General features: G+C 44.8%; 1 protein-coding gene and 1 long non-coding RNA gene across 2 annotated transcripts in view; both read left to right on the top strand.

Annotated features, from left to right (window-relative positions):
* Positions 1-13,362, top strand: part of LOC138402504 (uncharacterized) — a 73,040-nt gene that overhangs the window by 1,455 nt on the left and 58,223 nt on the right. The gene's annotated exons all lie outside the window — the stretch shown is intronic.
* Positions 106-6,806, top strand: LOC117982973 (E3 ubiquitin-protein ligase TM129). The gene is made up of 6 exons (XM_034969428.2): positions 106-682; positions 1,348-1,477; positions 2,111-2,247; positions 2,928-3,045; positions 3,568-3,692; positions 4,363-6,806. Exons 1-6 carry the CDS (start codon positions 267-269, stop codon positions 4,514-4,516), a joined length of 1,080 nt encoding a protein of 359 aa, XP_034825319.1. The 5' UTR covers positions 106-266; the 3' UTR covers positions 4,517-6,806.

The raw sequence follows: 13,362 nt of genomic DNA on the forward strand, positions 1-13,362 counted from the left end.
GAACACTTCGATAATTTGTCGAAGCATAGAGTAGGTAAAGGTTGGTGGCGTGTTAAGTGTCAACTGTCAATCAATGTCAATGTAAAAAATTAAAAATATTGCGATTTGTGGTTCGTGAACAAGTGATTACAATAAAAGATTACAAAAACAGACCTTTTGCATTTAATCGATTACATTTTTGCATTGTTTAGTGAGTTACTGCATCAATCTTGAATCTACCCACATTTTTATCAAATATTCGCCGGAAGTGCACGTAATTTTCCAGAATGGACGTTGTAATAACTCTTTTCTATATCCTTTTCTCGATATGCGTGATTTATCCTCCTACAGAGTTCGTTTCCGCCGGTTTTACGATACCACAGCTTCTGGATAGCTATTTGGGGTCGGAAAATGTGAACTTTATCGGGTACCATATGAAAAGGATTTCTATAACTGCGTTGATACACTCTGCATTGCCCCTGGGGTATACCTTGACACTCTGGTGCGGCGGCGAGCGTGGGCAATGGATGCCGTGCTTCATGCTCGCAACAGCAATCATACCCTTGCTGATGATATACAAAATAATAAAATGGTGGGAATGGGACAGGAAAGGTCATCCTGTGGTTAAAGCGATGCTACCTTACGTACCACCCGGTTTGGATTGGCGGATTCTTGCTTCGGACTTCAACGTCGAATATCGAGGGTAGGTTGTCAGTCATTGAACCTTTCATGTGTTGTGACAAGGCACCTATGAACATTTGCAGGACTTTGTTTGCTGGACAGAGTATATTATTGCTCATATGAGTAAGCAAGATAGAGTGTACCTTAGTTTCTGTCAGGTGTCCCATGGCACCACCACAGCGTTTTTACATTTAATTAATTTGTAACCTATAACCATATTATTCAAAAGTCCAAAACCAAAGTTGTGATAGCCTAGTGGTTAGGACGTCCGCCTTCTAATTTTCGCTGTTCGCCGGGGCAGCTAGTTTTAAATAATAATAAGACTTAAACGAGTATATTCCAACTATGATGACCCTGGCGCAGTGGTCTTGTTAGTGTGAGGTCGGGTCTGGGTTCGATTCCTGGCAGGGCTTTGGAATTTTATAATTTCTAAATTTCTGGTCTGGTCTGGTGGCAAGCTTCAGCCGTGGCTAACCACCCTACCGGCGCAGCCCTGCCGCCAAGCGATTTAGCGTTCTGGTATGTTGCCGTGTAAAAACCAAAGGGGCATAGGTTTATTAAAAACTTCCATACCCCTTCCAGGTTAGCCCGCTTGCATCTTGGACTGCATCATCACATACCACCAGGTGAGATTGCAGTCAAGGGTTAACTTGTATCTGAATTTTAAAAAAAATGATATGCTTTCAGTGTGGACAAAGTATCCATCCAGTTGAATGCGACCAGTAAGTTCATAGCGACTCAGACGTGGCTCATCAAAGTGACGCAGTATGCCATTGATCTGGTGAAGCAGAGTGAATGTGCCCTGGTTGCTACCGCGGTAAGTTGCATTTCCTTCAGCTACAGTTCTTACATCAAAGTGTATAAGGTGATGTACCAAGTACCAACTAGCGGCTCTGGATGCTGTTGATCGTCGAGCTAGGAGACTCATAGGGGAAGACTCCGTTACTGGCGAAACTTTAAAGTCTTGATCACCGGCCACCGCCGCAAGGTTGCCGGCTTATCAGTGTTTTATAGGATACTAGATGATGCCCGCGATTTCGTACATGTGGATTTTGGTTTTTTGAAAATCCTGTGGGAACTCTTAGATTTCCCGGGATAAAAAGTAGCCTATGTCACTCTTCAGGTCTTAACCTATACACATAAAATCACGTCGATCCGTTGCGACGTAATTGAAGGACAAACCAACAAACAAACACACTGTATTTATAATATGCACACTGACTAGCTGATGCCCGCGACTTTGTCTGCGTGGGTTTAGATTTTTAAAAATCCTGTGGGAAATATTTGATTTTCCGGGATAAAAAGTGGCCTATGTCACTCTCTGGGTCTTAAACTACCCATGCAAAATACCACGTCGATCGGTAGCTCCGTTGCGACGTGATTGAAGGACAAACCAACAAAGAAACACGCTTTCGCACCTATTATAATAAGGGTACTGATTATCTTGCAGACAGACAGTCACAACTTTTCACCATCAGGGGAGGATGAAGTGCAGTATGTGAACATTGAAGCCATCCCCTCCCGGGATACCATCAAGAGGTTCTCGTTCAGGATCTCCACAACAGCCTTGAGAGAGCTACAACCAAGGTATCTTCATCTGACCCCTATATTTCTTGCACGAAGAATATAATATGTAGCTATACTAATATACTAGCTGGTGTCCGCGGCTTCGCCCGCGTGGATTAAGGTTTTTAAAAATTCCGTGGGAACTTTTGATTTTCCCCGGGATGGAGGGTATCTCTGTACCAGTGGCGTGCACAGGAGGCACAGGAGTTTAAGCCAGGGTATGCACTTAGGTATGAATTTATTTTACGGCAGGTTAAAATGAAAATTAAGCATTGATTTATTACAATGAGGGTAAGCAGTGCGTTTATGCCTCTATGAGCTGCACGCCACTGCTCTGTACAAAATTTCGTAAAACACTTAAACACCATGATTCTTTAAAAATCCTGTGGGATCACAACGATTTAAGAATGCAATCCCTTACAGCATCAGGGCTGAGGAGTTTGGTCCTCGAGTTCAAAAAGTCTTTACTTGGTAGGTACTTCCAATATCAATTTATAACCGACGTACAATTTCTAAATCCCATCAATTGTTGTGGTCAGGTCCCGTACAGCATCAGGATTCAGGAGTTGGAATCCAAATTTTTTATGGGTCAATGTTGCAAAGTTTCTCTATTGGTTAGATAAAAATTGGGTAATTTTTATCTAACCAATAGAGAAACTTTCGAGAATCGGTTCGGAGATTTCGATGTGATTTACTCGCAGGTTGGAGCGTCCAGTGCGAGTGCCGGACCACATATCCTTGCTGCCGACCCTGATAGAGAGATTTGTGACTATTTTCAAGCAATATGTGGACCAGAACCCCGTTTATTTCGTCGATCAGGTAAGAGTTGTTCAGCTGATTACACTCGACAAGTAGCAGGCACGGCACATACAGGGTGTAACCAGAACGCTTGCAAAAACTTAGCCTAAGCACAATCCAATAACAATAACCATTTGCCTCATTTTCTAGTTGATTTAGTATTTTTCAAACCCGCAATGTATAGCGTGCAAAACTCGGGTCAATGCCCCGCCTACGACGCGGCATTGACTCCGAGTGGCCTACTTACGCAACGTACGTTTACCTCTAGCGTCAGTCAGATGTTTTATTTGCAACTAGCTTATGCTCGCGAGTTCGTCCGCGTTTACTACACAAATTTCAAACCCCTTATTTTACCCTCTTAGGGGTCGAATTTTCAAAAATCCTTTAGCGGATGCCTACGTCATAATCTAAGCTATCTGCATGCCAAATTTCAGACCGATCCGTCCAGTAGTTTGAGTTGATAAATCAGTCACCTTTTCCTTTTATATATTTAGATAACGAACGTTCCTCATGATAGTTGAAACGTATGGTTTTGTTGGTCAGGAGTTAGAAGTGTGCATCGGCTGCATGCAGAACACAGCCAACGTGAAACTGGACAGGCGCTGCCCGCCGCCGCCGCCGCCCAACCTCAACCAGAACATACCGCCGTGCCAGCAGTGCAATTGCAGGTAACTTTTTTTTCGGAAGAAAAACCAGCCAAGTGCGAGTCGGACTCGCACACTCTGAAAAAGTCCTAGGCTGAAATCTATGGAGCACATTTACGCTGGCCATACACGATCAAGTTTACTGGCAAGCTTGCATGATGCCATGCACACCGATAGCTATACACCGACAAGTTTACTGGCCGCCGCTTCAAATCTTCTGCAAGCTTGACAGTAAACTTGCTCGTGTATGACCAGCGTAAGACATTGCTGAAACTTAAGACAGATTTAAAGTGAGACAAACTTAAATTTTTTTTTTTTTTTAATTCAGATACAAGTTAGCCCTTGACTGCAATCTCACCTGGTGGTAAGTGATGATGCGGTCTAAGATGATAGCGGGCTAACCTGGAAGGGGTATGGCAGTTTTTATTAAACCCATACCCCTTTGGTTTCTACACGGCATCGTACCGGAACGCTAAATCGCTTGGCGGCACGGCTTTGCCGGTAGGGTGGTAACTAGCCACGGCCGAAGCCTTCCACCAGACAAAATTAGCATAAATATTTGCATAAAGTCACGTTTTGACTCCGCCTTAAGTCTGAGCGAAGTCAAAGTGCGCTCTATAAACCTCAGACCCTAGTCTCTGTTGAGATTGACTCGAGTCTTGAGTCGAGTGAGAGCATTATGATTGTGTGCAAGGGTGCTGTGGTGCTGCACGTGCATGGGGCGCTGGTGGGCGGCGCGCGCGTCCGGCGCGCCCGCCGCCTGGCTCGCGCAGCGCGGCTCGTGCCCCGTCTGCCGCGCCACCTTCTGCCTGCTGGACGTGTGTCCCGCGCGCGTCCGCCAGTCCTGACTGACGCAACACCTGCCCGTCATGACTCAGTGTTCCGTGTCTTCTTAAACCAGTGGCCCTACCGCGGTTGTTTGACAGCTACAATGTCACGATCGCAATCATCTCTGATTGGTTAATGCTCGCTCACTATTGGCCACAATGCATTGTTGCAACAAGAATCGCACAAATTCAGCCAATCAGAACAATTGAGATTGTAATAATGATTGATGCAGGTTTTAGACAATCGCCCTACTGTGCTCAGTGTGACCAATCGCTATCAAACCGAAACAAACTCATAACATCTTAACACATAGTATCTCGTCAACTGTATATTCGCGAGCAAATGTCGTGAGTACTCCGTGCGAGCTCACGACTCGGTGCGTCGCTCGACTACTACTAACATGGTCTAGAAGTATTACCATTCTATTTCACATAAAAAAATGTAAAAGAAATCTCATGACTAGTTAATAACTTTCACCAAAGATAAGAATATACATATATGTATTTTGATATATCTGTCGAGTGTCGATGCTGCCTCACAGAGCAGTGAATCTAGAATAAGTTAGCTATGATACACGACAGGTCGAGATGGCAATCGGGGGTATGAGGCGGAAGGACGCCCCGCATACCCGCACATTATCCGCGCTGTCTAGCGAGGGGGCTGTGTGTTGTCCTCACCCCGATTGCCATCTCAACCGGTCGCGCACTATAGGTACTTACTAGAGTTTCATGTGAATGTCAGATCAAGATGCTGCATTGTTGACAACGAGAGCAGCGCAGTAGTTTAACTTTATATTAAGTTTAGACAGTTTTAATCTGTTTAAAATAAAATGTTTAAAGCGTTAAGGCAACTCAAAGAGCAAGTTGCCGAAATGGAAAGGAATAGAAAAAATCTTCTATACTAATATTATAAATGCGAAAGTGTGTGTCTGTCTGTCTGCTAGCCTTTCACGGCCCATCCGTTCAACCGATTTTGACGAAATTTGGTACAGCGATAGCTTTCATCTCGGGGAAGGACATATGCTACTTTTTATCCCGGAAAATTAAAGAGTTCCCACTAACCTAACCTTACCTAAATCCACGCGGACGAAGTCGCGGGCATCATCTAGTAATAAATAATTAGCGTTATATCATTCCTGCTATGTTATAGGTAGAAATATATTATATGAAATAGGTGATAATAACAAAAAAAAAAGTAAAATATGCATTGTCTGTTTAACAATTAATTAACTAGACAGACTTAACGCACACATTAAGTGTACCTCACTTATACCGATACGACTTAAAAACAAGTATGAGCCACTCGTGCGTGAAATGCAACAACTATACTTATAATTTGGTGTTTATGTATTAATTTAAGTGTTTTTCGATTATGATATTCAGTATTGACGCTATTGATTATGTAAATAATATCTATCCCGGCTGTACTCACGTGTCTAGTCGACGTTAGCCCGACTAGTTTCGAACCCATCCGGGGTCCTATTTCAAGGGAGTCAGTTCGCGCACGCGCCGCAACTGTGACTGCGGGCCGCGCGCGCCGCTGCCCGTAGAGCCCGCTGCTGATCGTCTCCCGTCAGTTCTTGCTGATCTTCATCGCTGGAACCGTCACCGTAATCCAGGCAAGCGGAGCTAATGGTGTCCTGTCCCACTACTGATGGCCTTGTCTTAGAGTCAAAAAGCGGTTTCCACGTTATTGATTATGTCCTGAAAAAGGAAAGAGTCGAATGGATTATAAAAGAAGAAGAAACCGTGGAGTGCCATTAAATTAGAGGGTGGAAATTGATGATAGGGATGAAAAAGCATCCCTTTTGGTGTTTTCAATATATCTCGTAAACTTGTATATATAAAACTTTTTGTAGAGAATCATATTTCCCATCAGAATAGCATTTTTCAAAATTAAAAAATAATCCATCCTAAAATAGTCCTGTTCCAAGCAAATTCAAAAATTTAAATCAGTATGGTTGAACCAACTCCCCTAACCTCATGAAGTATGGAGGTTAAGCATCAATTTCGCCAAAAATTGTTTCAAAATTAGTCGTTAACTCACATATTTAGCGAAAATACTGGTATTTTAATCGTATATTTTTTAAACCTACGTTTAAAAGTCATTTTTGCCAAAAATGTGCGTCATGAATGTTGAAACTCTCTAAACTAAGTATATGATTTCTATATTTCTTTAGTGTACCTACCTCCTAATTTAAGGATTATTTTTGTTTGACAAAAACTACTAGGGTATTTAGTATTTACTGTAGTAGCTTTTCTTAAGTAGTAAAATAATAATAATAAACGTTGTTGTTCTCATATAAATGGATTAAGTATTATTATTTCATTTTCGAATACCCAGTGGCGTGCAGCTCATAGAGGCATAAACGCACTGCTTACCCTCATTGTAATAAGTCAATGCTTATTTTTCATTTTAACCTGCTGTAAAATAAGTTCATACCTAAATATATACCCTGGCTTGAACTCCTGTGCACGCCACTGCGAATACCTACCTAAAAAGATAACAAACTATAGTACGCGACCAGTGGCGTGCAGGTCATGGAGGCATAAATACACTGCTTACCCTAGTTGTAATAGATCAATGCATATTTTTCATTATGACCTGTCAGTAAACACATTCCTACCTAACTAATGCTTACCCTGGCTTCAAACACTGTGCACGCCACTGTACGCGACAGGTTGAAATGGCAATCGGGCCGGAAACGCCCCGCACATCCGCGCTAACCCGATGCGGGAGAGCGCGAGTGACGTGGCGGCGTGCGGGTGCCCCCCACCTCATATCCCGATTGCCATCTTAACCTGACGTGGACTATACATGCATGGGTCGGTATATTGACGGCCCTTCAGATTAAAATAGCTGTACATGTAAATAGTAGTAGTATAATCACGTCAAGCAAAATACCTTTTAAAATGAAACAAAACACTTTGTTAAATAAGTACCTACCCACAGGGGCAACAGGTGCCTATAGCCCGCGACAGGTTGAGATGACAATCCGCGGGGTGACGTATCGCGACAGGCGTAAATCTCGCGGTCATTGCTGTCAAAACAGCGACTAGAGAGAGACGGCAATAGCCACAAAGCAAAATAAGAAAGAAGAAATTTAAAATTGACGTCAAAGATCATTACCTATCTCTTTGCTATCATCAGTAACGGCATAGTTTATTATTTCAATCTATATGTGTATATATATATCTATGTAGTCTTATGTATGTCTATTATATTTTATTTGTATGTATTAGTGTATTAATAATATGTATTTTATATTCTTATTATATGGTTTAGTTTATTTAGCTATTGGTATTTAGGTTAATTTTACACCACCTCCCATTGTCCATTTGTTCGTTTTTTCCCTAGCGTTACGGTTGGCTGGAATAGATCGCTATTTAGCGATAAGACCGCCTTTTTGTACCTACTTATTAAGATTTCTTTTTGTAACCTGTCATTTGTGTTTCTGTGGTGCAATAAAGTATATACATACATACATACATAAGAAGAAGAAGAGAGACAGCAAATAAACTATCGCATTGCTACTGCTGTCGCGTTGCTGTCGCTACTGCAACATTTTAAGTAATCACCGCGAGGGATATGAGGCGGGGGGACGCCCCACACAACCGCACTTAACCGTGAGTGGGCTGTGCGGGTGTGCGGGGCGTTCACTTCCCTCCCCGAATGCCATTTGCCTACTAATTGTGAGCCTCAATAGCTCAACCCGTAAAGGAGTGGACTGAAAACCGAAAGGTCGACGGTTCAAACCCCGCCCGTTGCACTATTGTGGTACCTACTCCTAGCACGAGCCTGACGCTTAGTTGGAGAGGAAAGGGGAATATTAGTCATTTAATATGGCTAATATTCTTTATAAAAAAAAAAAAAAAATGAGCATCGAAACTGAAGGAAAGCTGTTAAAACTTTACTGTACTTACCTAGGTAATTGTACCGTTTTGACTTTGAGTACTTGGTAAGCAAAACTCAGACATCGAGTACAACCGATTCCATTGTCTTTCTCTAAACTAAATTTAGAGTATCTGCATCCTTTTCTTTTTAACAATGCTAAAAAAGGACAGTTACATGAACTTTACATTTAAAGACTCTAAATTTTAGTGCACGCTACAAATTGTAGGCTTGCGACACGGGTTTACCCATAATAAAATTTAAAACTGTCAAACTGCGTCTGTCCTTTTCATATTACATTAGTAAGAAGCGTATGCGAATACTCTAAAATTTGGTTGTCCTCAGAATCAGTAGGTACCAATGTACGACAACAATGGCGAACGCTATACCCGATATAAGCACTTCTGTGTGTTTCACTAGGTACCTCAGTATATTGTGTTAGCGAATCATCCTGTAGGAGTGCTTACGACAATAGTTCAACGAGTGGCATTAGGTACTGTGACTTCTCATTTTCAAATAATAGCTGGCTTCACCTTACCACTAGATAGCGCCGTGTTCTTGCTCAGTCTATCAGGTTCAAATAACACCAGGTTCACCAATTCGTTAGAGATTTATTACAGTTACATAAAATAGAATAAATACTGTGACAACTGATAAGGAAGGACTTAATACTACGGCGAGCCGGGAGCAACTGCACTACTGAGTACTGACGCTATTTCTTACAATGTATGCCCGAGTGGCTAGATGCTAGCGTAAGCAGTCCCCCTACATCACTCCGCCCCAAATTTTTATGTCCTTAAAAATTAACGAAATGTAAAATAAAAAACAATAATTAACAACAAAAAACTCTCTCCTTTGTGCCAACCGATTGAGTCGTTACTATAATAGATAGGTATATTATTTACTTTGCCAGAGTATGGAAATGAATCTAGTGCTGAACCTGCAAGATCGTTATCTAAACACGGGGCTAATCGATCTTGACTGCCACGCGATCGCCTGATAACCATCAATAATTATGGAGTTGTCAACCACCATTGGTGGACCCTTGACCTTAAACAGAAAACTAACCTCCATTTTAAACCATTTTTTTATTTTTTTATAACCATTTAGCATTATGATAAAGAGCTTTCTCGATTAATTTTTGTGGATAAAAAACAATTGAGTGTTTTTTTTTTAAATTCATTATACCTAGGTACGCAAACTTTTGTGGCTTTCTGTTTTCAACTTGGATTAAAATTTGGCTTTGGTATAAACAATCTTACATTGAAACTTCTTTTTTTTTTTTTTTTTTTTTTTTTTTTTTAATAGATATAGCGAGCAAACGAGCAGGCGGGTCACCTGATGTTAAGTGATTACCGCCGCCCATGAACATTTGCAGCACCAGAGGAGCCGCCGATGCGTTGCCGGCCTTTTAGGAATTTGTTGGTCCGCCCCTTGAATAACCCCATGTTATAATCTAGTGGGAACACCGCCGATGGGAGTTGGTTCCACAGTTTGCACGTGCGTGGAAAGAAGGATCTGGCGCAACGGACGGTCGAAGTGCACCAGACACCCAGATGGTGAGGGTGGAATTCCTTACGGTGGCGCGCGGTGCGGTTGTAGAAAAAAGAGGGTGGAATGAGGTCAAAAAGCTCTTCAGAGCACTCCCCATTATACAGGCGATAGAACACGCATAGAGAGCTAACGTCTCTGCGGTGCTCCAGGCTTTCCAACGAGCCGGTAAGTTTGGGATCGTCCACAAGTCGAACAGCCCGCCTTTGGATCCGATCAAATGGAAGGAGTTGGTACTGGGGTGCTCCAGCCCAAAGGTGGGAGCAGTACTCCATGTGAGGGCGGACTTGCGCCTTATAGAGTAGGAGCCTATGCTCAGGCGCGAAGTACCGCTTTGCTCTGTTGAGCACCCCAAGCTTTTTGGAGGCTAATTTGGCCTTGCTTTCCAAATGATCGCGGAATTGAACCTCGCTCGAAATGTGGACTCCAAGGATCCCAATGCTGTTGGAAGGTGTGAGGGGAGTGCTCTGAAAGAGAAGAGGTAATGTAAAAGGGGACTTTTTGGCGGAAAACGCGCAAACCTGTGTTTTAGATGGGTTAAATTGCACTAGGTTTTGTGCGCCCCATTCTGACACTTTACCTAGGCAGGTTTCTATGTCAGACACAAGTTTGGCTCTACACTCCTCCAGCACTGCGCGAGAAAGCTGTGTATGTCCTTTGTACAGGGCATCACCCGTACTGTCATCCGCATAGCAATGGATGTTGTTGTGATGCAACATGTCATTGATATGCAGGATGAACAGTGTGGGCGATAGCACCGAGCCCTGAGGGACGCCAGCATTGATGGGTTTGAGTTCCGAGCAAAAACCGTCGACAGCGACCTTGATGCTGCGACCGTCAAGGAAACTGGCGACCCAATTACACAGCTTCACTGGTAGTCCGTAAGATGGTAGTTTCGATAGAAGTGCCCCATGCCAAACCCTATCAAAGGCTTTTGCAATATCAAGACTGACCGCCAGGGCCTCTCCCTTGCTGTCAATGGCTTCCGCCCAGCGGTGCGTGAGATAAATAAGAAGATCACCAGCTGATCGGCCGTGGCGAAAACCGTATTGACGATCACTGATCAGCTGGTGCTCCTCAAGATATCCCAGCAGCTGGGCGTTTATGATTTGCTCCATGACTTTGGACAGGAGGGAGGTAATCGCGATAGGTCGATAATTTGAGGGGTCCGAATGATTGCCTTTCTTCGGAACAGGGTGAACTAAGGCAGTCTTCCACGAAGATGGAACTGTACCGGAGGAGTAAGACAGACGGAACAGACGAGTCAGGACCGGTGTCAGCTCAGGAGCACATATTTTGAGCACAACCGCAGGAATACCGTCCGGCCCACTCGCTTTATTGACGTCGAGAGAGAGGAGTGCCTTACCCACAGCTGTCTGGGTAAAGCGTATGTCACGCAGCGAGCTTTGACACCGCGGGATGGTAGGCGGTGTTCTCCCCCCGTCATCAAGCGTTGAATTGGCAGCAAAGAGTGTGCCTAGAATTTCGGCTTTCTCTTTGGCGGTGTGGGCCAATGTATCATCCGGTTTGCGCAAAGGTGGAAACGAGGAACGACAGAAGTTGCCTTGAATGGCTTTTGCCAGCGACCAGAACGCGCGGGAACCAGATGGCATTGCGACTAGTCTCTGTCCAATTCTGTCGACATGCTTGAATTTTGCCCTGGCAATGGCATTTTTGTAGGATCTAGAGGCAACATTAAATTGTTTTTTCAGGATGGCGGTATTTGGTTCGTTGTTGCGTTGTGCTGATAACCAGGATCGGTAAGAGGATTGCTTAAGGTTTGCAGCCCTCTTACAGGTCCCGTTAAACCATTTCTGTGCTCGCTCACCGGTGGGTATTAAAGAGTTGGGGATGAAGCAATCCATACCTTGGAGTATAGCGTCAGCAACGGCCACAGCACAGATGTTGGGGTCATTTACGGAAAAACAAAGCTGCCCCCATGGATATGAGGCGTAGAATTCGCGGAGACCATCCCAGTCAGCTGATTTGTAATGCCAGACTCTACGGCTACCGGTATCACGCGTGCAAACGGATGATGGAAGCTGCACGGTGGTCTGTACCAAGCAGTGATCAGACGTCCCTAGCGGAGCATCGACACTAACTTGGTAGCCGGTAGGGTGAGTGGTGAGAAAAAGATCGAGAATAGAGGGGGTATGATCAGCGATATCGGGGATCCTAGTAGGTCGCGTAACCAGTTGGTTGAAGTCGTATGCCAGGACAAAATTATAGGCGCACCTCCCGGCGTGATCAGTGGTACGTGATCCTAGCCATTCCACATGGTGGGCATTGAAGTCCCCTAGGATCACCACCTCGGCGGAAGAAATATGCTCCTGTATATAGTCCACTGATCTTTGGACGTGGTCGAAGAGTCGGTCCGTCTCAGCGTTTCCGCTATGAGATCTGTACAGGCACGCATAGACTCGGGTTTGACCCCCGAAGTCCACGCGCAACCAAAGTAGAGATAGGCCCCCAACCTCTAGGGTGTATAGGCGTTGACCGCAAATATCCCCTCTAATATACACACACACGCCAGCGCGTGGCGAGAAGACGTGTTCCAGTTTGTAGCCGGGGTAGTTTAGATACGAAGTATCGTCGGGGGGTGAGATTTGAGTTTCAGTTAGGAATAGTATAGCTGGCTTCGCCGTTTCAAGGTGATGATGGACGGCGTTTAAGTTGGAGTGCAACCCTCTAATGTTGCAAAAGTTCACACGGAATGTGGAACGAGGCGCCGCTGTATATCGATTCTTTCTGTTAATTTTTGGCATCATGTGTGTATATTAGGGGTTGATCGAAGAGAGGACCGGGTTGACGAATGTTGTAACAACGGTGGTCTCCAGGTCAAAGATGTGGAGTCAGCCGCTCCCGATCACGCAGGTAGAGTGAGTTACTGGCACGGGGGACGGAAGGGCCCCCAATCCGATCCGTTGAATGACCGGCGGGTTCCACTCCGGTCTCCCACTCCGGCACTCCGGTCATTCACCGGGCTTTTTGCGTCGGCGGCGGGGCAGCCTCCTAGGTCGGGAATCCTAGGTTCGGGCCCCCTACGGACCAACGGGCGGCCAGCGGACAACCGTTTCATCGGGTCTCCCTGGACCCCGCGCCAATATATCACGCCTACGGATACGAGAGGGCCTAATTCTCCACGACGGACCCAATGGCCACAGGAATTACACTATTCGGGGGGATGGGAGGGGGAACTGGCTCTCCAGCTCGCAGCCGGAACGCACAGGGTGCTTTGCGGCTGGTTACGACTGGAGTGTGGTCGCTAGCCAGGCGGATTCGGGATAGGATCCTACCACGAAGCAGACATACCATAGTGATTACGCTGTGCGGTATAAATACAGCGACCCATGAATGGGACTGGGAGCGTCAGAGCCTCGTTAGCTGATTGGCAGGGTGCACCACGGGCAGGTGAGGTTGACTT

This window comes from Maniola hyperantus, chromosome 6 (genome assembly GCF_902806685.2).
Source record: "Maniola hyperantus chromosome 6, iAphHyp1.2, whole genome shotgun sequence".
NCBI classification, from domain to species: Eukaryota; Metazoa; Arthropoda; class Insecta; order Lepidoptera; family Nymphalidae; genus Maniola; species Maniola hyperantus.